We start from the raw sequence: 22,026 nt of genomic DNA, 5'->3' as shown, positions 1-22,026 counted from the left end.
CCTAGTTGTAAATAGATAGGTAGTCTTTCAAGAAAGAAAAGTCTAATTTATCTAAATGTATTAGCCATAACATTTCCTTGTGAAGTTCTAGATATAAAAGTATATGAAAACATCATATTTCTGGTAGTATACTACTACATATTAAATTGAATATTCTGTAGTTGTTATAAACAACGTTCCATCATTGTTTGATACGAAATGAGAAAGCATCAGATTTAAGACACCCATTTCATCATCCAACCATATTTTTAAAAGTAAAGTATCTTTGGTAGTATTTGCCTGGCTATTTCTGCTTCCATATCCATTAAGTATCACCACCTCATTATCGCCTTCATTCAATACCTATGCCCCATAATGCTGACAAGTGAGTATATATTAAAACAATCCTAAATTGCAATAATTTAAATTTAAAAGCATCTTTTCATGATAGCTTTTGACACATGCTGAAATTAGGCCTTACAAATAAATCGCGACTAGACAGAAAACTTCCAGTAATTTTGTTGAATGACTCTGTGTGTGTGAGTGCATGTGCATATGTACATTCACGCACCTTCTATTCATTAGTGTGACAGATATCTTAATGCATATTCTATATTCTAGTGACCAGATCTGATTTCCAGTTTGCAATGTCCTAATAAATGCACAACTAATACATTGTTAAAAATTCTTAAATGTGAATAAATATACACAATAGCTTGCAAATCTCTAATTCATACTTTTTTCCTTATGAAATTTTAATGTTTCACATGGAATGGAGTTCCTGTCCCTAGGAAGTCCTAAAAATTCTTCTAGGCCTCTAGTTTTGGACCAGAATTTCAAGGTTAGCAAAGCTACATAGAAATAAACTCAACAGATGTCCCACTCCCTCTAATTTTCTCTGCTCAGAAGAGCTCTTAGGCAATTTCAAGTGTCAAGTACAATGCCTGAAGGATGCTTACTGGCCCTGCATTAAAGTCTGCTTTACCCTTCTCACCTCTTACATTCCACTTCACACATCTGTAGGAGAAGTGCTATAGGATGTCTTCTGATCCAAACTGTCATGTGCCAGATCTGACTGGGTACACTTGGGGAACATATCTTCTAATAAGCATATGTGCTGAAAGACCCTCTGCTGGAAGTCACCTCCTACCACTGTAAGAGTAGGCACTGAGTTATGTCCTGGCCCACAGGTGTGCATCTCCATCACTTCAAGAGACCTGGCATAGAGACAAATGCCTCCTGTCACCAGCATTCTCACTTTGCCCCAATGTGTTGGGTTTGTACAAAGTTATAAGGTTTAATTATATTGCTTCCAATACTGAGGGTACTTCAGCTTAATTTAAAATCGAATAATAGCCCAAAAGTGGTGGCAGGCTACTGACGTCTATAAATATTTAAGCATTTCTACCTTTGTAAAAGATGTCAAAAAGAAAGTCTGGAAAAAACCCAACCAAACAACCAACGAGAACAACACCAAAAGTCCAGGGTTGATGCTAACATTGATCCAGATTGGCAGAACACAGACCTAAACCTCTGTCTCTTTTTATAAACAAGCTTCTTCACCCTATGGTTATCAAACATTCTTTTTATTTTGACTGTATATTTAATCTTCATCAAAAGGGTATAACTTAAAAAAAAAGTGGGGGCTGAAGAATCTGGCAAAACCATATTGTCAAAAAAATTCTCAATAAGCTTCATTCATTTTTCCCTTGGAGTACTTTATATCCATAGATAGTGAATTTTCCGAGTAAAGTACAGCATTAAGTTCACATAACTTTTTCTTTTCATAAATTTAAATATAAAATATGTACATTATATAAAAATCTAACACACAAAACACATAAAAATAATGCATAATATACCTTACATTGTATGTTTGCATATATAAATGCAGTGTATATAAATAAACTATAGCAAATATAAATATTTATAAAATCAAATTACTTTATAAGATTAAATATAGTTATATAATTATATATGTAAATAAATCTCATTCATTGAATTAGAATGTGCAGCCTACATTAATAGTTGGGAAGGGAACATGGTTTTCCATTCTATACAGTTTCATTCAAACTCAGGAACTGTTATAGTTGTAAAGAAAGAATTTGAAATATTTCTTTATAGACCTTCAGGGAAAAAGTATGTATTGCCTACCAAGAAAGTTGTGCTCAATCATTGTTTAACAGCATCTGTCACTTTTTTCTCCACAGGACATTTTTGATGTGATTTGAAAAGGAAAAAAAAAACAAAAACAAACTGTTTGAGAACTTAGTAAAAGTGGCTTAAAGTGAAACTAAAAAAAATTAGAAGTAATTATAAAGGTTTTGTGCACCGTCAGACTAAGTTAAAGGACTAGAATACAAATTTAGTCCTATTTTCCTAAAAAAAATTTAAGCACTGAAGGTGTTCGATAGCAGCCTATTTTTATTTTATTTTGCCAGAAACAAGGATGCATGCAAAGGCAATTATTGAGTTTCTGCTGATAAATCTGTAATTTCCACCTGAAAGAGGGCAACTGTTTAAAATACCTATATTACTCTAGTTCAGTTTTTCATAATCACCTCCCTAAATCCATAGGAATGCAGGAAAATAATTTATGAATAAAACACCAATGCTAGAGGATGTAACTATTTGCTGTTGAACCATGTAATTAATTGATTTATGCACAGATACCACACATACACATTCTTACAGAACTGTTTAAGAAAATCCTACCCCACTCACAGGTAAACTATTTGAAAACATAAATTGCAATATTTTCCATTTAGATACCTGCACATGACCTTTTCTCTTACGCCCAGAAGCAACGCACTATGCAGAATTTCTGGTCTCAGCCACACAAGGTGGCATAACAACAGCAATGTGTGAAATGATTCAGCCAGTCTTCTTCACTCATAGTGGAAGCAAAATTTAAAACTGTCAATATTGCAATCAAAGAGTAATCCTCTGATATTTGTATCTCAGCATAAGTATCAGTTGTCAACACTACAGATGTCATAGAAGCAAAAATACTGTTAAACAGCTGTTCAAAATATATCTTTAAACTCAGGATTTAAGTTTCATATGTGAACACTTGCTGAGTTCTAAGTACCACTGATTTATGGTGTACAACAGTAATTTTTATCATTAGAGTACAACCAAATCATCACTGCTGGCTTTGCCATTCTTTTGCAAAAATGTAATTCTTCCAAGGAAATATGGACCGGATTCAAGATTTCCTTCAGAAGAAAATAATTATGAAGCTATTATCTTCTGAAAACATTCCTGGTGTATATCTCTTCCCAGAATACTCTGGGTATTCCAAATGTCCAACAGCAAAGAAATGCTCCAACAATCAGTTCAAATAATCAAGGAAAATAGTGTAATTTTCAAAATAAGCCTATTGCTTTGTGAAGTTATAAAAGCCCAGGTGCTGTAGATTCCCAACTAAATTACAGCATAAGTTGTAGGGATTCAGTTTTTATGTCTTGAGCATCTTTTAAATGGGCAGAATTTAGGATTTAAAAAAGCCTGTTGAAGCAAAATTGCAGATAGAATTTAAAAATTACCTGCTCTCCAAATTAAATGTTTAAGGAAGTTACAAAGAAATACAACTTTTGTGGACATAATTTCTATTATAGAGTATAAAACCCCCATAAATTAGACATTTTAAATAATAGACTTTAGGGAACAGGGGCCTTTTCAGAGGGACAAAGCCTTTGTGAAACGCTGACCTCCCTACAGTGTCCTGCGGGTCTGTGGCTCGACTGCTATTCATCCCACTATTATTTACCTCTCTGTGAGGTGAACAATAACTGAATTTCAGATTCTTCAAGATCATTAAATCCACAGTAACAGTTGTTGTCAGAAGTAGAAGACTCCTATAGAGATATAACAACCAAACAGGGAAACTCTTTTCATGGCTAAAAACACAGGTGCTAGGCACAAATTACACAATGCATCAGCCCAGCAATTTTCACATCACTGTGTTAACTGTAGCAGCCTGTAACTGTGGAGTATCTTTTATGCCTGTGTTCAGCTGCAGAGCTTATAAGGTTTCTCCAGCTCACTCACATTTCTCTACTCCCAATTAAAGAATGTGTAAAATATTTATTATACACATGTTTAAAGTGTACTGTTGCCCTTTGGCCTAGAGCTCCTTGATTTTCAGGCCTCGCAGCAGGTTAGTCTCCATTGCCAGAAAGGAAACAATGCCAGAGTCACTGCCATGAGGTTTATTTGCATCATGGACATATTTTTATAGAGAGCATGTACATGAGTCTTGACATAAACTGCTCCAAAGACCTTAGCTTAGGCACACAAAGAAGCTACAGGAAATGTCTTTGCTGCTGTTCCTGCACTTCAAGTACAGTCCCATCTATCATGAAAGTAGGCAACATTCACTTCATTAACTGCACATTCAGATAGTGATACTAAAATTCATTGTCAACTTGTTCAAAATATTTTTCTGTTGACCTGCTACACACCAGCATATCTATTAAAAAACCCACATTATAACTGGGCTGGGTGGGACTTTTTTCTGGTTTTTTGTTTGGGGGTTTTGGGAGCTTTTTTTTTGTTGTTGTTGTTGGTTTGGGTTTTGGAGCCCTTTATTCCAACACTTTTCCATGAAAGATCATGGTTATCCCACTGCAGAGAAAGAATGACAGGCATAGCAATTGAGCTGTTCAAAAAAACCCCCAAAACAACCCCCCAAAAAACCCCATCAGTTTCACAGCCCCCCTAAGATTTACAATTTTATTAGTCTCCTAGTTATCTTGTCTTTCTCCCTGCTTTCCAAATAGAAGACACTTATATTTTTGACAGAAATGAACTGGAAATATCAATTCATGTTAGCCACAGATGTTTGGAACTCAAGTTAGAAAACTTGTGAACATTATCTTCTAGGTTGATGACAGCAGCCCATGAGAAAAATACCATCAAAAATTAAAAACATTAACTTATGGGTTAAAGTAGACAGCCTGGGTCTACCAAAAAATGCAAATTCTGCCTACTATAAACATTCTCTAGGTTGAGTAAACATGTCTGAAAATGGTATTCAAAAGAAAAAAAATTCTCAAAATAGATTCCATTAAAATGTATTACAATAATCATAAATGCTTTAAAATATGTTGTGTTTATCCCTTTCTACTAAATAACTAAGTAGGATGAGGAATACACTTTAGCTTTTCTCTCTGCTGTACAATATCCAACTCTGTTACATTTTGATCTAAATGACACATATGACAACATTAAATAAACGTAACATTTTGATTGACAATCCAGCATAATTGGCTTTACAGAGATGGATGAGTGAGTGGACAGATGGATGGATGGGCAGGTTTTATTAGGTAATACAGTCCTTGCAGAAAAAGAAACAAGTACTGGTAAGTGAAATACCAGAGTATATTCAACTTCTCACTTAAGGGACAAATTACATGCAGCCTACATAGTATTGCCAGGGGCAAGAAGTGATGGCAGGAGATAAACTGGAAATTTAGCATTATTCATTTCTGTGGAATGAATAAAAAATATACCAAAACAAGCAGTGTCTGTTTAAAAATTAATTAGAAATTTCTTCAAAGTGACTGAACTAAAACTATTTCGATTCCTAATAGGAAGAGAAATTGAAAATATTTTCTAAAAAACACTGTCGTGGTTCAAAAGACTAATGTTTAAATTGCTTCAGTGCAAGGTTTCAGCTTGAACTTAACACTGCCCTCTTGTGCCTTTGTCTTAAAATACATTTTCCTTCACATGGGAAGATACATGAAAATGAAGTCACTAATGGACAGAAATGCAGCCAGATTTTTTTTAAGTTCAATGAAATAAGATGAACTGGAACAATATTTCAGTTGTTTTAAAAACCATCATCTCAATCTTTAGCATGGCATCTCTATTATACTGTATGCAAAACAATATTGGTTACTAGTTTTGTGTCAGTTAATTTTAGTCTACTAATTCTTTGGACTAAGACTACTTAAATTTTCCATATGTGTTAAGACTACATTAAAACAGCACTAGCATTCAGGTACAAGATAACTGCAGGCATGAAAGAAATCATGCACGTCATTATTTCCATTTTTTGAGCTGGTTTTGCAGCATTCAGCAGTTTGAACCTTAGTCACACTGCAGTGTAAGATATCCTAACTTCTAAAAGGATTGAGCCAAATATGCTTTTCACTTTCATCAACGCTATACACATCTCAAGTCTAACACAATAAATAGAGAGCTGATATAGCATTGTTTAAAGAAAGAATATTTGTATATTTGGCCTTAAACCCAGAAGTACTGGCAGAAACTGCCAGAGCATACTCTTTCCAGTAATATATATGTGACAATCGAAATAAAACTTTGCAAGGCACAAAACATGTATGTTTCCACATTTATCTTCTTTTCCTCCAACTTCAAAGAAAACAGTCTAAACAAATAAAAATATATATTAAAGAAGTATTTGAACAATATAATGTCAGTGAACTTATATCCTAATATCCTTCTGTGACTCTTTTGACTGATGTAAAATTTCATATATCAGCGACATAACTAAATAACATCCAATACATACAAAATGATACAGATGTTCAGTGCTGCTCTATCTCTTTTCTTCTACCAAAGCAGCCACTGCTTAAAAGAGAGACAATATCAGGTGGCAAAGGTTGGTATTTGACACCCTGTAATTCTCCTGTCTTCATACGAATGCAAATTAGGAAGACTCATGGAGAAAGCAGGTTAAGTGAGTGACTGCAATGTCAGCTGGTTCAGAGAACGCTTCAGTCTCCGACAGCATAACCCAGCCTGGTCAGTCATTTCCCAACCACTACATCACCAAAATTCTGTAATTCATAAGGAGTGTGCAGTCACTGTAACTTGAAACAACAATCTACATCTGACATGTACAAGAATAGATATATATGTACACCGTGTATACATATTACAGACACATGTATGTGCACTTGTGTGTCTGTGTAAAAGAACTGGATGTGCTGCAGGTCTTGAGTCTTTGAGGCTGCTTGATATTTATAACATAGAAGTAGCTCCCACAGGAACTTAGGTTGCTGATATAGTAGAAATAGAATGAAATTTATCCCACAGTTTTTACAGAGTACTGCATGGGTTTCAGTAAAACATATGAGATGTAGCTTTATTTGTAGATGTAAACAAATAATACCTATACATTTCTGCAGCCATTCAGAGATCTGCAGTGTTGATACATTCCAAACATGCTATATGTACTTCAGTCTGTTCATTTGATTATGTAGCATTTTATTAAATGAGTTCCTGGTAATAATATTAACTGTAGACTTACCCTGGCATTGGTCCATTTCCAGAAAGACTATAAACTTGACGAGGATTTAAAAGGTACTGAAATTTTCTATAAATTCTGAGGAGGTAAAAGATACAAGGAGAAAATATTTACTTACATGTTAGGAATTTTTTTTTAAACCTATCAAATGAAAGAATTAAAGAAGTTAACAAGTATTATAATTATTTGAACTGCAGGATCTCGTTTAAACAAAAAAAATCAAATAATTGAACACAGCAATTATAATTCAGATATAGAGTGTATTTTGGGGTATAAAATTGAGACAGAAGTGCTACAAGGTATCTAAAATTCAAATACTGCATATAGATAGAAAAAATAGGATAAGGGGGTATAATGACACAAGAAAAGGTGAGTCAAAAAAGCATTTCAAAAAGTGAATTGATTCCTATTAAAGTAACTCCATGGCAAAGGAGAGATTTCTTCCTGAAATTTATTGCTAACACTAAATTACAAGTATAATTAATTGCAAAAGCAAATTGGCTTTGCCACCCATCAAAAATGTCCCCATAGAATGAACAACATTCTGAGAAAGCAAGGCTATGGCCAACTACATTTCCTCAGGATTACATTTAAATGGGAAGAAAATAAAAAATATTTGAAACCACTTTTTAACTTAAATTACACATATTTGAAAATTATCTGAATAATAGGAAGCAACTATTGATACAGTACGAAAAGTATTGTCCTATCCCATAAGGGACCCTCTTTGCTGTCTCACCCTCAGCAAATATTTCCTCAAAACTGTAATTTTAGAAATTTGAGGTTATTTGTGCTAAAAGTAAAACGGACATTTTGTTTCTTCATTACAAATATTAGAAATGTAATTTCCTACATTGACTATAATGTGGTAGCTGATTCACTTCTTACAAAGAAACAAGTAAGCACACAAGAGTTGGAGCTCAGATTGAATAAATATATACCTGAGATCTATGGCAATAGTTTAAATTATAAACCCCTCTGTCTTGCCTTTAATTTTAATATCTCTATCCTTAGGTTAATTAATATTTAAATGTTTTTAAGAAAGCATTAATTTTTCCACTGAAATATTTCTTCCTTTCTATTTAATGGCTTAAATAAAATAGAAGCAAACTAAGAGCTGAATTTTAGGCTAAAATGTCCACATTTTCAAATACAGCACAATAAAACTGTCTAGACACAATCTATGTGCACATTGAGGGATTTTTGTTTTATATTATTTTCTTAAGAGCAATGCATAATTTATCAGTCTAGGTGGAAGACAAGTATGTAAAAATACTGAATACAAACAAATTCATAATTATCTCTAAAATTGCCAAATTGGAACATTTTCTTAACTTTTGAATTATTTAGTGATATCAGCTTCTTCACAAAGCATTTTATTAAAGTACACTCACACAATCTACTCCTGATGCCATTCCTGACAGAAAAAGTCAATATCCTTGCTAGTTTCACTTAGCAAGGATGCACACATCATTGTCAGTGGCTGTGATGATGATTAAATCAGACCTTTGACAATGGATTTACAAAACAATATATATATTTCCATTTGCAGCATATTACCAATGCAAAAGGAGAGTTTTCTAGTTAGTATGTGTAATTTGCTTCTCACAGACGTATAGGATTTAACCTGGACAAAGGTGCTGGCAATTTAATTTGTGTAGCTGATCGTAAGTTCATGAACAGTATTGTTATGAGGTCCCAAAGATTTAAGAGTTATTTGCCTAAAGTTTGGTGCTACAAACATACTAGCCAGTACCTACACTCACAATACTATTGTCAGGTAACAGTGAAATGCTATAAAAGCCTTCTTAATAAAGAGGGCGCCAAGTTTCTCTACTCAAAACTCAGAATTCCAACTGCAATAATGAAGAGATTACAGTGAATCATACTTGACTCAGTGCATACCATTCATAGGTACTAGTTGAACATCAATTCCACCTAATCACTCTATAATGGCACGCTGCAAATGACACCTCAAGCTTTAAGTTATTATAATTCATTTATGTATTCTAGTAGGTGTAAAATTAATAAATTGATGGTTTGGTTCCATTCATACATTCTACCAAAAAAAGAGGAAGACACCATCTATAAATGATTGCCTTCACAGTAAACTGTAACTAGACCTACAGGGTGCCATGTGCAAGCCCAGGAAATGCACAATAATTGAGCGTGGGTTTACATCTACAGTACCAAACAACCTACTGAAACTGAGATGGCTCCCCGTGTCTTGCTTCCACATCTAAGGAGGGAATTGGATGTGGTTTCTTTGTGACTAGATTTTTGTTCTGACAAGGCCATGAGGAGGTGTGACGGGAAATGCCCCAAAAGCCATTTTTGTGATGGAGTGCATTTTAATGAACAAAGGTAGTTCATGAAATTACCACTTGCCAACAAACAGTTGTGCTTCTGTAACCACTTTTGGGGTTATTCTGTGATCTGGAAAACTAGATATAACTAGTATAACTGAGGAGGTAGAAAATTACATCAGGAGTGGCCAAAGGGGCTGGGATTATCGGCTTTTAACAGCCCTGTTGCTGAAGAAAATACTCTTGAGTGCACCTTAGGCTGAGTTAGACTGAGCTGTCTTCTAAAGTGGCAATTCAAAACTGGCATGAAATTGTCTACACTGTGGAAAAAGCTGACCATTGCAATAAATTGTGCCACAACTGGGGGATTCAGTCATCCAGGGGCTGACTGAATTCAAGATGTGGTCACTATAGGCTTACTTTAACCCTAAATTCAGAGAAGAAAGAAGCCAAAGACTCCTCCCCAAAATTAAAAGAATACTAGTGATCTGCTCTTCCAGACATACAAAGTTTGAAAAAGATAATTTGAAACAGCTTTTACATTTTGTCTCAATGCTAAATGAAAGCTCAGAAAGCCAGATTAATCAGAGGGTAGGAGGGAAGAGCTACTATCAACCAAAGTTATTTGAAAACAGCAAAGGTTAAAGATATCATCAACCTGTACTGCACAGACACTGAATGTGGAGTCAGCAGGAAACATCAGTGTACGGAAGTTGATCTACAGTGCATCCAACCGCAAATTTGTCAAGGAAACAATTGTTTAAACTCACCTGCTGGTCAGGCAAATAAACTGGAAAAGTGGGAAGTGGAAATCAAAGTAATGAGTATGGCAAAACAACAGCATGATTTAGAAGGACTCTTATGTGAGAAACATTACCCTTAACAACGGCCTTTAGATGCACTATATATTCTTTGTATATTCTTTCTGTTGAAAGAAACTATTTTGTCAGTGATGTACTAAATATGTACATTCTATTCACAGATTATTGAAAATTGTTGCCTTGATTAGTCAGATTGTAAGTGCAGACATCCTGCATTGATAGGATGAAATGCATGTCCTGCCATTTTTTTCATGCACAATCATGTACAATCACTGAAAACATGTTACAGTTTGATATAGCCTGAGGAACACACTTGACTGCGTTTGATGAACTCCTGTCCAATCTCATGCTCGGTTAAAACGTATTTCTGGTAAGTGAAAGGCTTAAACTATCCAACTTCAATTCTATTTTTCTACTTTCTTCTTAATAAACATTGACTTATATTTTTGTTATATTGTAAACATATGTATTGTCTATTGAACAAAATAATTTAAGTCCAAATCACTGTAAATAAAGTTTTGTTTCACCTGATGGGTAATAAATGTTAACCTCTCAGTCAAGAAGAAAGTATAAATGGGTTATTGTTATAGTTCTTTGTTTTGCAAATATATCTGAAAGTCATACCATTGGTCTTTAAAACAGAAACCTATTCAGGAATAACATGCTATTTATCACTACACATTCTGCAAAACTCTCACTGTCTAATGGAATCAAAGTTTTAAAATTTATTGATAAGGTAATTAGATATGATTGTACAGAATGTATTTTTTGTTTTCTCATGCACTTTTTCCACACATCCATTTGTTTCCCACCATAACTGTTCCAATATTCAAAAACTAAAACTAAAGTACCTAACTTTTTTTACCTTAAAGTGATCCTCAGTTCTTTTCCTTTGCATTTGAGAGATTTGAAAAAAATTGCAAAATACAAAAGGAAATGGCAGAGTATTACTGGGGGAGTGTATTTACTCAATTGGTTATCACATGGATGCATACACTCTCTCCAAGTCTAAGGGCAACGAAATGGGCTGGGTTACCATATGGTAAGGCATAAAATCTCATACAGGGAACTGTGGGAACACTAGAGTCTTGACAGTCTGCAATAACCTTTCTGTGTTCAATGAAAGTCAATTAGAAATCATAACTTTATTCATCATGACCTCTCAAATACAGAAAATTCTAAGTAAAGACAGAAGAATAGCTTTTGTTAAAAGGTTACCTTAATCCGAATGAGTCAAAATAATGAAATTTTCTCATCTATAAAAATTAGAAGGTTGTGGGCTGGGTTTGTTTTATTTTTTTGCTTTCACTACTGTGGAAATCTTACTTTTGTTACAGCTTATCCTCTACTTCTAACCTCTCAATACCTGACCAAATTACAGAATTGCTATAATCAAAAAACCTGACTTGTATCACCGTAACTGTGCATTTTGCAAAGTAATTTATGTCTTCAAATGTCCTGTGATTTTACTTTCCACAACATATAACTGGCACAAAATTGGAAGGTAGGAAAAATATAGGATTCCTCTCTTTCTGGTTACTGACTGTAAAGCAGAGAAAAGTCAAAAAGTTAAATATTATCGTTCCCTGAGAAAGTTTTTATCCCTTAGATTAAATATTCAAACTAATATGCACTCCTAACATCTTCATTTTATAATTTTGTTACTGGTATTGATATGAAACATTAACACCTAAAAGACGGGGGGGGAACCCCCTTCTCACTAAATAGTCCATATGTGGACTTTATTAACCTTTTTGAATCTGCCTTTAGATTTAACCATGAGATATTATCTCCTGCTGGTGAATGACCTGAGGTATGTTTACATGACCATGCAGTTGACCTTTAGATGTGCTTCCCTTAACACACAAATATTGAGCACGACCTCAACACATTAGTATGCAATTTAACATATTGTGTGTGTGTGTGTGTGTGCAGTATCAAAGCCACTTTAAGAGGTTCTTATATTTTACTATACTCAGCTGCTGATGCCTGCCCTCATGCTATACACTTCATTGTGTAATGACACTTGTAGATAATGGTGTTAGTAAATGAAGTGTGCATAAGACATTCCTCTTTAAAATTCAAATAATTCCTGTGACCTGTTTGGCCTCAGTAACAGTTTCATTGACATAACCTGTGAAGTGTTAGACTGTAATACGTGAATGGGAATAGGAGCCTGGGATGGAGATCAGGTTTTAAACTTGCTTTTACCCTGGAGAACATCTAACATTAAATGACATCCCTCATGCACTAAGCCCATTCAGATAGTAACACTTGAGACCAATTATGAGCTGGGAACTGAAAGCTGTGAAACAGCATTTGATTAAATTGTTTCTAGGCTATAACTAACTATGTAAGTGCAGCTCTCTAACCTGCCTCTCACTTACATAATTGCAGACTGGATCTCTGATCTACTCATTTCATGTAAGTACTATAAAAGAGTCAAACTGAGTGCTAGTGCAGATTACCTTCCACAGCATCCCTAACTGCACAGTAGACCAGAGCGACCTCACACCGCTATTGTGTCTAAAACATGAATGCTCAGGATGGCTCACAGTTCTGTTTTGATTGCAAAGCCATGTTCTTGAAACATTTAGAATTAATCTTTTAGATCATTAACTGCCTTTGACACGCCTAGTTGAGATCTAGGTATACCACTCCAGGGATTACATAGTCAGCTCCCAAATGATAACCTGTTCTCTCAGAAGCCTTTGAATACCTTTTTGTTTAAATGCTCTTCAGCTCTGAGAATTATCCTAACATCTACTCTGCAGGATTTTGTCACTTTTGACAGCTTACTTTTAGGGCCTCTTATGGGGACAAGCTAGGGAAAGCTGACCTGCTTGTAGTTTACTTTCTTGGTTCCAAGCTTTAGAATCCCACTGAATCCCTCCTATTTTGCTTTGGGTTACCCATATCACCCGCTATCCACAGGTGTCATCTTTAGCCATAATCTTTTTCAAGACTTGAAAGTTACAGCACCAACATGGTAAGCTAGGCTATAAAAACTTAGGGATTTATGTGATTATCAAAAATGGCCATATTGTTAGCATTTGTGATTCTGAAACACACTCAGGAAAAATTATTTAGGGGGTAACTAATGCAGCATTCCTCCCTGAGTTTGATGGACTGAGTAGGAGGAAAATGCTCCTTGCTTTATCGTGTCTCCAATACAGTAACACTTAAAGTAAGAAACTAGATATTTTGAACTTAAATGAATGTAATTATTGACATATGTAAAGTTATTATGTCTCTTAAGTTTGTGTGACTGGACTTTAATACTGTAACTGGATTGTTAGAATGCTTACCATCTAAGAAAATCAAAAGATTTCTTTGTAGGAAATCTTATGGAGAGGCATGAGAGCCTCTACTACTAAATGTTTAAAAAGCAAGTCATACATTAGAAAATGGAACACCGTTTCTAATTTAAATTACTGGCCTGTCTGTAAAATCATTACATAGATTAAAAGAAAACTGTCAGCAATTCAAAGTTTCAACGCAAAATACAACAACTCACATCTTCATGCAAATCCCACAAACCCATGCACTGAATATAGCTACTTCTTTCAATTTGAAACAAAACTGTTCTATAGACCTAATTCTAGTTTGTAACTGCGGAATTTATTACTACAGGGATATAGGATGTTCAAATGTGAGGCATAACAGTACAAAATGTCGGATTTTTTTCTCATGTACAAACTTTTAAAATTCTCTCACAGAGATCAGAATAAAGAAAGAGAGGGGAAAAAAAAAAAAAGAAAAAACCTTACCTTTCTCCTTGTTTCCCACCACTTTTAGGATTGACAAAAACTAAAAGTGGATGAGTGCCTGGAACTGGAGTGATCTAAAAGAAGGGAATAACACAGCCACTCATTAATGCTGTGTGTTGCATTCATTTTTTCCTATAGTAGACAGAAAACAAAAAGCTTAATGCAAACTCTATGTTATGCTATGTAATCCAGCTGGAAGCAATACTGTAATTTGCAATAATCCTCACTTCATTAATTTGTCAAAACTTGCAAGTGACTTCTCTTTTAATGCTATCTGTTTTACAGCTGTGGTACCATTTAAACCCATAATTCCACTGTAATATATATATATACATATATATATATACACACATATACATATATATGTATATGTTTCATTTAAAGTTTTCTTCTCTACTGATGGATGTAAGACAGGCATGACTTATTCTGACAGTAATTTCCTATGGAAAAAAGCTATGAAGAAATTGTATTTTGGACTGAGAAATGACACTCTACTATGAAGGTCAAATATAGCTATATGGAATTTTAAACTTGACAGAATAATTTTTATTTTTTTTTAAATTACAGAAACCTGCAGTATTTGATAAGACATGAAATCACACACTTTCTAAAATGTGGCAACCATAACAATAAAGAGTTCCTCTAAACACCTGAGAAAGCTAAACATAAAATAACACAGGAGAAACCATGTAGAAGAAGGGCAAGCCTGAAGAAAAGAATGTTGAGGAGGATATACTGCAGGAGACAATTATTTCTAACAATTCTTTTTTTAATTCTTTGGTGCAGGGAAAGTTTTACACATTCATATAAATATTTAGCTTTACAAACTAACACCTTCCTTCAAAGCAATAGTGTTATTCTATTTTTTCAGACACTCTGATATGTGTGTGTTCACTGCCTTTACTCCACAGACTTGAACATAAAAAAAATTACATCTCTCTCTAATACCTGTTTTAAACCACTCAACTAGACTATTCATATTAAAAATTATCACTTTTAGACATAAATCAACTCCAGAATGTTTGAAAGTATATTAAGAGTTCAAAGTCAACACCTCCAAAGTCATGCACTAACAACTTCAGGGATGAAGCTTAGACCATCTCTGTTTCAAAATGATACATTGAAAGGCCTTGCTCCAAATCCCTATTCATAACTCCTGAAATAACAAAATCTCTTCAGCTGAAGATTTCATAAAATGCAATTTAAGGTAGAACCTGAGAAACTTTATAGCTAAGAAGTCTTACAGGCATCCTATAGACATAGGCATATAATCCTACAGGCATCTAAAAGCACTTTTCTTTTAGTAGGAATTGTTAAGCACTAGTGTGTCAACTCCACTCATGATTTCACAAACAATAGAATCAAATTTGTTCCAATACATACAAAAATAATGGAAAACTCCACAAACCCAGTGGAATTAAACTTAACATAAAACCAACTCAGTATCACCTTCTGGCACAGTAAAGTGCTGCATGTTGAAACATACATCAAATTGCAGAATACAGTGAAGTTTGTCATATATTTAATTTTTATCTACTCTTTTAATCAATTTTAGTTATTTAGCCAATTCCCATGATGTTTGTTCCTGTGAACTAAGTGTAAACCAATGGTGCTCATTGTGACAGAGATGGAATACCTACTGAAATCCCTTAGGACGCAGGTTAATTAATGAGACTCATCCTAAGGTTATACATGATCTATTACTTCCTCTAATTAGAAATAATAATCCTGATCATTATGCTGGTTAGCTAGAAAGAAGCAAGATGAATGTGCTTAACTATGATTAATTGTCTTTTAGTCGTGCAGACCTCCACTGCCACTAAGTTATCTGCTCACTGCTGTCTGATGGAAAGAAGGTTTGGTCTTGATACTTTTCTCAACAAAAGCTAAATGATGGACTTATTTCTATTTTAAATCTTTTATTTCAAGACTCAAACATATTATTACAAGCAGAAGGTTTTGAATCATCAAAATACCCAAAAAACTAATAACTAGTGTGTATTCCACTCGGTTTCAAAATAAATTTTAACTAATTTTTTACAGATTTTCAAAATTACTTTTCCAGATAACATATAGTATTTTTATATAATAAAAATGCAACTAAAGATTTAGACTAAATTGGTGCACATTGTCAAGCCTTAATCTAGCATGATTTAAAGGCAATCTCCATGAAGTTAAAGGACAAGTGACTTAGAGTAAAAAGAAAAAGAAATAAGCAGTGGACTGTTTATATATACTTTCTCCCACATTGAAAACAGAGGTCTAACAGGAGTAGTATGAAGATCTATGTTACCTTAGGAACTTAAATCATAAACAAATGCAATTAACACACTGATTAAGTTTTATGAAAACTATCCTTGCTTACTGAAAATCATTAAAATGAGACCATGCCAGCAGAATCAGAGTATTAGAGTAGCATGCCAGATATGGGAGAATTAGAGTACTACACTTTGATCAGATACAGAATTTTTTTCTCCAGACCATCTTCGGGAAAAATGCTAACATTAATTACCAGTGATATTTATGGTACCTTACATCTTTGTGAAAATAGTTGCAAAATTATACAATCTGTGAGTGAAAAAATCCCTAACATTCTCATTGATCCATCCTTTCACTATGGTATCCTTCAAGATCCACTCAGCCCTCACAATAATTAGGTCTTAATATTATTACCAATCAAAAATGTAGTATTTGAGGCTAAGATGAATTCCTGTTACTCAAAACCAATTTAATCCAACAGAGAAAAACAAAGACTGTGGTATAATCAGCAAATTAGGGCCATCACTAATTATTCACAGAATTATTTCTAATGTTATCACCATGATTACCAGTACTGTATCATGTACTACATTACAAATGTCTCATTACAAAAAAATACCAAGCACTTCAAAAACCACCTCAAATCCATTCAATAATAATTCTACCATCTTAGTCTGCCCTCTCTTTTTCTCCATCTCAAGTATAATAAAAACAAGCAACGATGAATCCTAGGCTTTCGATTCATCATGGAGAGAGAATCTAGAACATAAGTTTTGGATCACAGTGACAAACTTACAGAAAATCTTGTGACCTAATTACCTTAAAGGAGAATAATAATTTAAGGTTGTGTGTGCAAGAGTTAGTCATGCTAGGAGTTGCTGTTTTGAACAGACCAAGTACTACATCCCAGGCACTGCATAACATGAGTGGAAAACAGACACTTGAAAAAGAGCTGAAAATAAACTATGCCCATAAGTAAAAATGTTTCTCTATCCAGAACAGTTTGGTTCAATGGAATTGCATGTATATCACCCAAAAGTTAGAACACTCCATGCATTTTCTTTAGCACCAATTTATTAGTCACACTGTGCCTGATTAGAACTTGAGCTTTCTGTCAATTAATACTCTGGTCTTTTTGCTCCATGGTTTGGTACAGGCAATCTGGATGGCAATGAAGCCTGTGAGAATGATAAGTTCAGGTAGAGAAGCTTGAAAGCAATAGATATGATTGCTGTAATGTCCTACTACACTATCAATGGAGAAGCCATGAGACTGCATAGATTTTAGGGTTTGTTTTTTGGGTTTGGGGTTAGTTTGGGGTTTTTTTCTTTTCCTTATGTTGTCATAACGAGAATGTTTCACTAACCTAAAACAATGAAACAATAAAATAAGCTTTCCTATACTGACACAATAAGGTATATCTTGAAATAATTATGATGCATAAAGCAATTTACATAGTAAGGGAATCTTTTCACTGAAGCTCAACATATCAAAAGATAGAAATAACAGACAACTACATATACTAAATTATTATCACATTGTTATCATGATGATAATTTAATTCCTGAGGAAATGAAGCAGCAGCATCATGCATGTAAACACTAATTTTACTCAAAAATACTCTTAGTAGTACTCAGAAGTTCAGGCAGAACTTCTGGCATTCCTGTAAGTCACTGCCCTAAAATAGCTCATCACACACACACAGGTTTTTCTTTCAAGCAGAAAACCTTCAATTTTTATTACAGATATTGCTAGTAATGAAAACACTTTACTTCTCTCCACTGTTAATGCAAATATGCCAAATACGCTACTTAGAAATACCTACACAAATTACACCCTTGAAGTTTACTCTATCTACTAATTAACAGGTCCAAATGAGAAAACTGAACAGTTATCAAGACATAGATTCATAAAGTAAATTTACACAACACTGTATGACAGATACCAAAACAAACTAGTTCAGTTTCATCCTACAGTAGAAGTGATTTAGTCTTCCCTACCCCTTAATTTCTTGGGAAATCCTAACACTGACATGAGAAGCAGATTTGCATCACAGGATTCCTGAATCAATGGAAGAATTTACCTACTGCATTTTTAAAATATGTAAAAGTGAAATATTAGAGGAGTGAATGTATATTTCACTTTAAAGATTTCTCAGTCTATAATTGTCTTCATACCTACAAGCATCTGCTTAAAATTAAAATAACAATAATCACACCTGAAGACCTTGTCCATCTACAGTGACAGAATTTGCTCTTTGCATTTTGCTCCGTTCTCCCAGTTTGTTCATTTGCTGGGGGCAACTCTTTTCTTTTTTCACTGTTGCCTGTCTTTCCTTGAAAAAGAAGAGAAAAGGAGAAAATTGAACATTTTAACACATTATATATACAACTGTATTTTATACAACTGTAATTGAGACTGTACCTCCACACAGTTGCTTTTTGACTAGTGAGTAATGTCAGATTCTGCTTTAATGAAAATGAGATCCCAGTCAAGTTAATACACAATGTTTGACCACTTCACATAATATCTATCTATGTGCCTGGACATTTCATAATGACTAGGCAATAGATGGATTAAAAGTGTGTAGTCACAATACAAACTAATGTAATGATGTGAAAAGATAATCTGACATTACCAGGGTGGCATTCTGAAACTTGAAAGCAAATCATACAATGCAATTGATAAGAGATCAGTAATTTATCAAAATTTCATCCTAACTGCTAGCAGAGGTTAAATGCTCCAAAGTACTTTTCCACTTTGGCAAAATATACCTGGTCTAAGTGTACCATAATCAATTGGCTGAGTGGTTTTTTATAAAAGATGTATTTTGTATCAGAAGGAAAACAGAATCTACATCAGATTCTAAGCTGTTGGCAACTTTTGCTGCTGATACACAGCAGAATGAGATGGTTATTTGAAAGAGGAAAGCTCAGAAGTATGTTGCTGTAATCATATTTTCAACTGTTATCAGGCCATTTCAGAAAACTCTGAATAGAAAAAAAAAAACAACCTTGTTCTTTGTATCTCATTCTATTTATAAACTGTACCCAGCATGTCCTTTTAGATTGTCCAAAAAATGTACCATAAATTAAGACAGCAGATGTTTATAAAATAGAATTGATGTCCCCAGTCCCAACTGCACCCCAACCACTTTCCTCACTTCACAAGTGCGAAGAGGCTTTAAACTAGTGAGGGGAATGGGCTGGCACAAAGCTGCTGCACTAGAAAGTAGCATGAAGGACTCTTCTGCACCCCCTGCAACTGCATTCAGTAAGCAGTTCATTGTTCCATACCAGGCCAAACCCACCTCTGATAATGCCTTAGGGATTGCACTAGCAATTAATCCACAAAACTCTTTCTGGAGCAGTTTTTACTGGTAAAAAACATTGACACAGATTCTTGAGCAGGAAGGGAATAACTCCCAGCTTAACACAGATGTGAACCATGACCATTTTTATACCATCTTTAGTTTCTTTAAGTTTGGAGACTGACACAGACTCAATCTAGTCCTGATGCAAATAGTGATGCAGGTCAGCCCAGGCTGCTTTGGGTAGCCAGGTGCTGTGGCAATCTGATTACATTTTGTATAAAAGAACTGACAAACCTATGCCACAGGAAAAAATGAAAGTAGGAGATCTCTGCACAAATTCCTGTATGCAGTGAGATGACTAGGAGGTTAGTTAACTGAGCTCTTGGATGCTTTGAGTAACTCGATCAGTTCAAGAGCAGGTCCAAGAGTCTAGACTACAATATCATTCATTCTATATAGAGAAAATGGTAGAAACAATTACAGGTATTCACCTCAGCCCTAACCTTTAAAACACAGACAAACGCTGTACATATCACTGCCTAAGAAATCACCAACTCTGTTCTTACTTATTGATGATTATTTAGAAAGTAGAACTATGATGAGGCACCCACAGAAACATTTTCGAACTAAAACAAATCATTATTGCACAATGGTATTGGTTAATGCCAAGGATACTTGGCATTAAGTAAGATACTTCAGTATGAAGGAATCTTTACACTTCATTACATATTTAAGAAGCTCCCTTGGGGTTTTAGGCAACTTTGTGAATAACTACCCTTAAAAGACACTACCTTATAAAAAGTAAGTATACCATGTTAAACAGGATTTTACACGGTGGACAAAACTGGCTCATGAATAATGTAACATCTTCAAAAATCAAATCAGATGCCAGTAAAGCAGAGAAACAGGTAGTAAAAATGTTGATTTCTAACAGAGATCAGAAATGGAGAGCAAATTTTAAAAACTTCAGGAAAATCTCAAGGTAAAGAAGATATTTGTGATAATTCAAAGGAAAAGGTAACAGAAAGGAATAGATCCAGCACACTGAGTTTATGCATTTAGGGAGGTTAAAAAAAAACATTGTTCAAAAAAGGTCTATTTATAAAGTGTAACACTAAAACTCTTCTTGCATATATCATGCTGTTATTTAGAGGAAAAGTATTTATACACTGCTGAGAACAGTGCCCAAACCTGCTGGTTTTAATCACTCAAATGCAAAATGCAGTAACAATTACCTAAAGCAAAGTTTTGGATATTGGGGTTTTTGTTCCAGCATGATACAAATAGCAGCAAATACCCTCAGCTGGCTTGGCCTTATGACTGCTGCATTATTATAGACGCAACATTCCTTCTCCAATTTATATTTCCTGTCCCATAAGCAAAACTATTGCTTGACTCACAGACAAAGACAACACGAGATTAAACTATGTACCTTACACAATATGAAGGAAAAAGTATCTTGATGATACAGAATTGTCTAGTGTGTTAATAAAATAATCAAAGATTGATATCTGACCTTATTATCATTGAACCTCTGCTTTCTTCACTGGTGATTTTTGAAGAAAGTACAAATAAAGTATTTTGTATCACCCATCTTATATGAGTATGATACCACAATAAATGTCACCATCTCTACCAACAGTGCTCTCCGAAAAATTTCTGAAGAAGCTGATAGGAGATTCTAGATTTCCTAGAGTTATATATCCTATAATTTTTCTATATGTATCACACTAGGTGAGGATCTGACACAGCTTGTATGACATAATAATGCATATTATAATTCCAATGAATATATCTATTAATGAAACACAAAAAGATTTACCACTTCCTTAAAACAATCTATTTTAAATATTCTTGCATAAACCCTTTGTTTTACATATGGAATAGAAAACTGACTTTGAATATCTTACTTTTGGGAACTATAATATTACTATAACATTACTAAGCTATCAGAGGGTATCAGAAACTAAACAATGTAATTTTTAAATGAGAAAAGAACAATTTAACAAAATCATCTGTGGATAACAGCTTACAAATTCTAACAACATTAAGAAAAAATTGTCGTTCAGTAATAAAATGGTTTTATAAAATGCAAAAATTTATCTTTCAAGGTGAGAAATGTTTCTATAACAGTTGTGCTGTATTTAATATCTTGCTAAATAAAGCATACAAAATGATCATTGTATCTGTGAACCATTTTGTTTAGTGGACATGCATGAGGTTGATAGAGATACAGAATACACCAGTTTAGACGGTATTGTACATTTTGATGGCTCAAAGATTCAAGCTTTTCTGT

General features: G+C 34.2%; 1 protein-coding gene across 9 annotated transcripts in view; it reads right to left on the bottom strand.

Annotated features, from left to right (window-relative positions):
- DGKB (diacylglycerol kinase beta) overlaps nt 1-22,026 on the bottom strand; it is a 345,725-nt gene that overhangs the window by 200,532 nt on the left and 123,167 nt on the right. For all 9 annotated transcript variants that reach the window (XM_051785972.1, XM_051785970.1, XM_051785971.1 and 6 more), the window contains 3 exons: nt 18,636-18,752; nt 14,159-14,232; nt 7,265-7,339 (listed from right to left, as the gene is read on the bottom strand). In XM_051785972.1, coding sequence (XP_051641932.1) covers nt 7,265-7,339; nt 14,159-14,232; nt 18,636-18,752 — 266 coding nt within the window. The remainder of the gene's footprint in view (nt 1-7,264; nt 7,340-14,158; nt 14,233-18,635; nt 18,753-22,026) is intronic.

Source organism: Manacus candei, unplaced genomic scaffold (assembly GCF_025592945.1).
Source record: "Manacus candei isolate 608988 ecotype Guabito, Panama unplaced genomic scaffold, ASM2559294v1 h1tg000021l, whole genome shotgun sequence".
NCBI lineage: Eukaryota > Metazoa > Chordata > Aves > Passeriformes > Pipridae > Manacus > Manacus candei.
The sequence above is the reverse complement of the archived record's forward strand: the minus strand, read 5'-3'. Positions and strand labels throughout refer to the sequence as shown.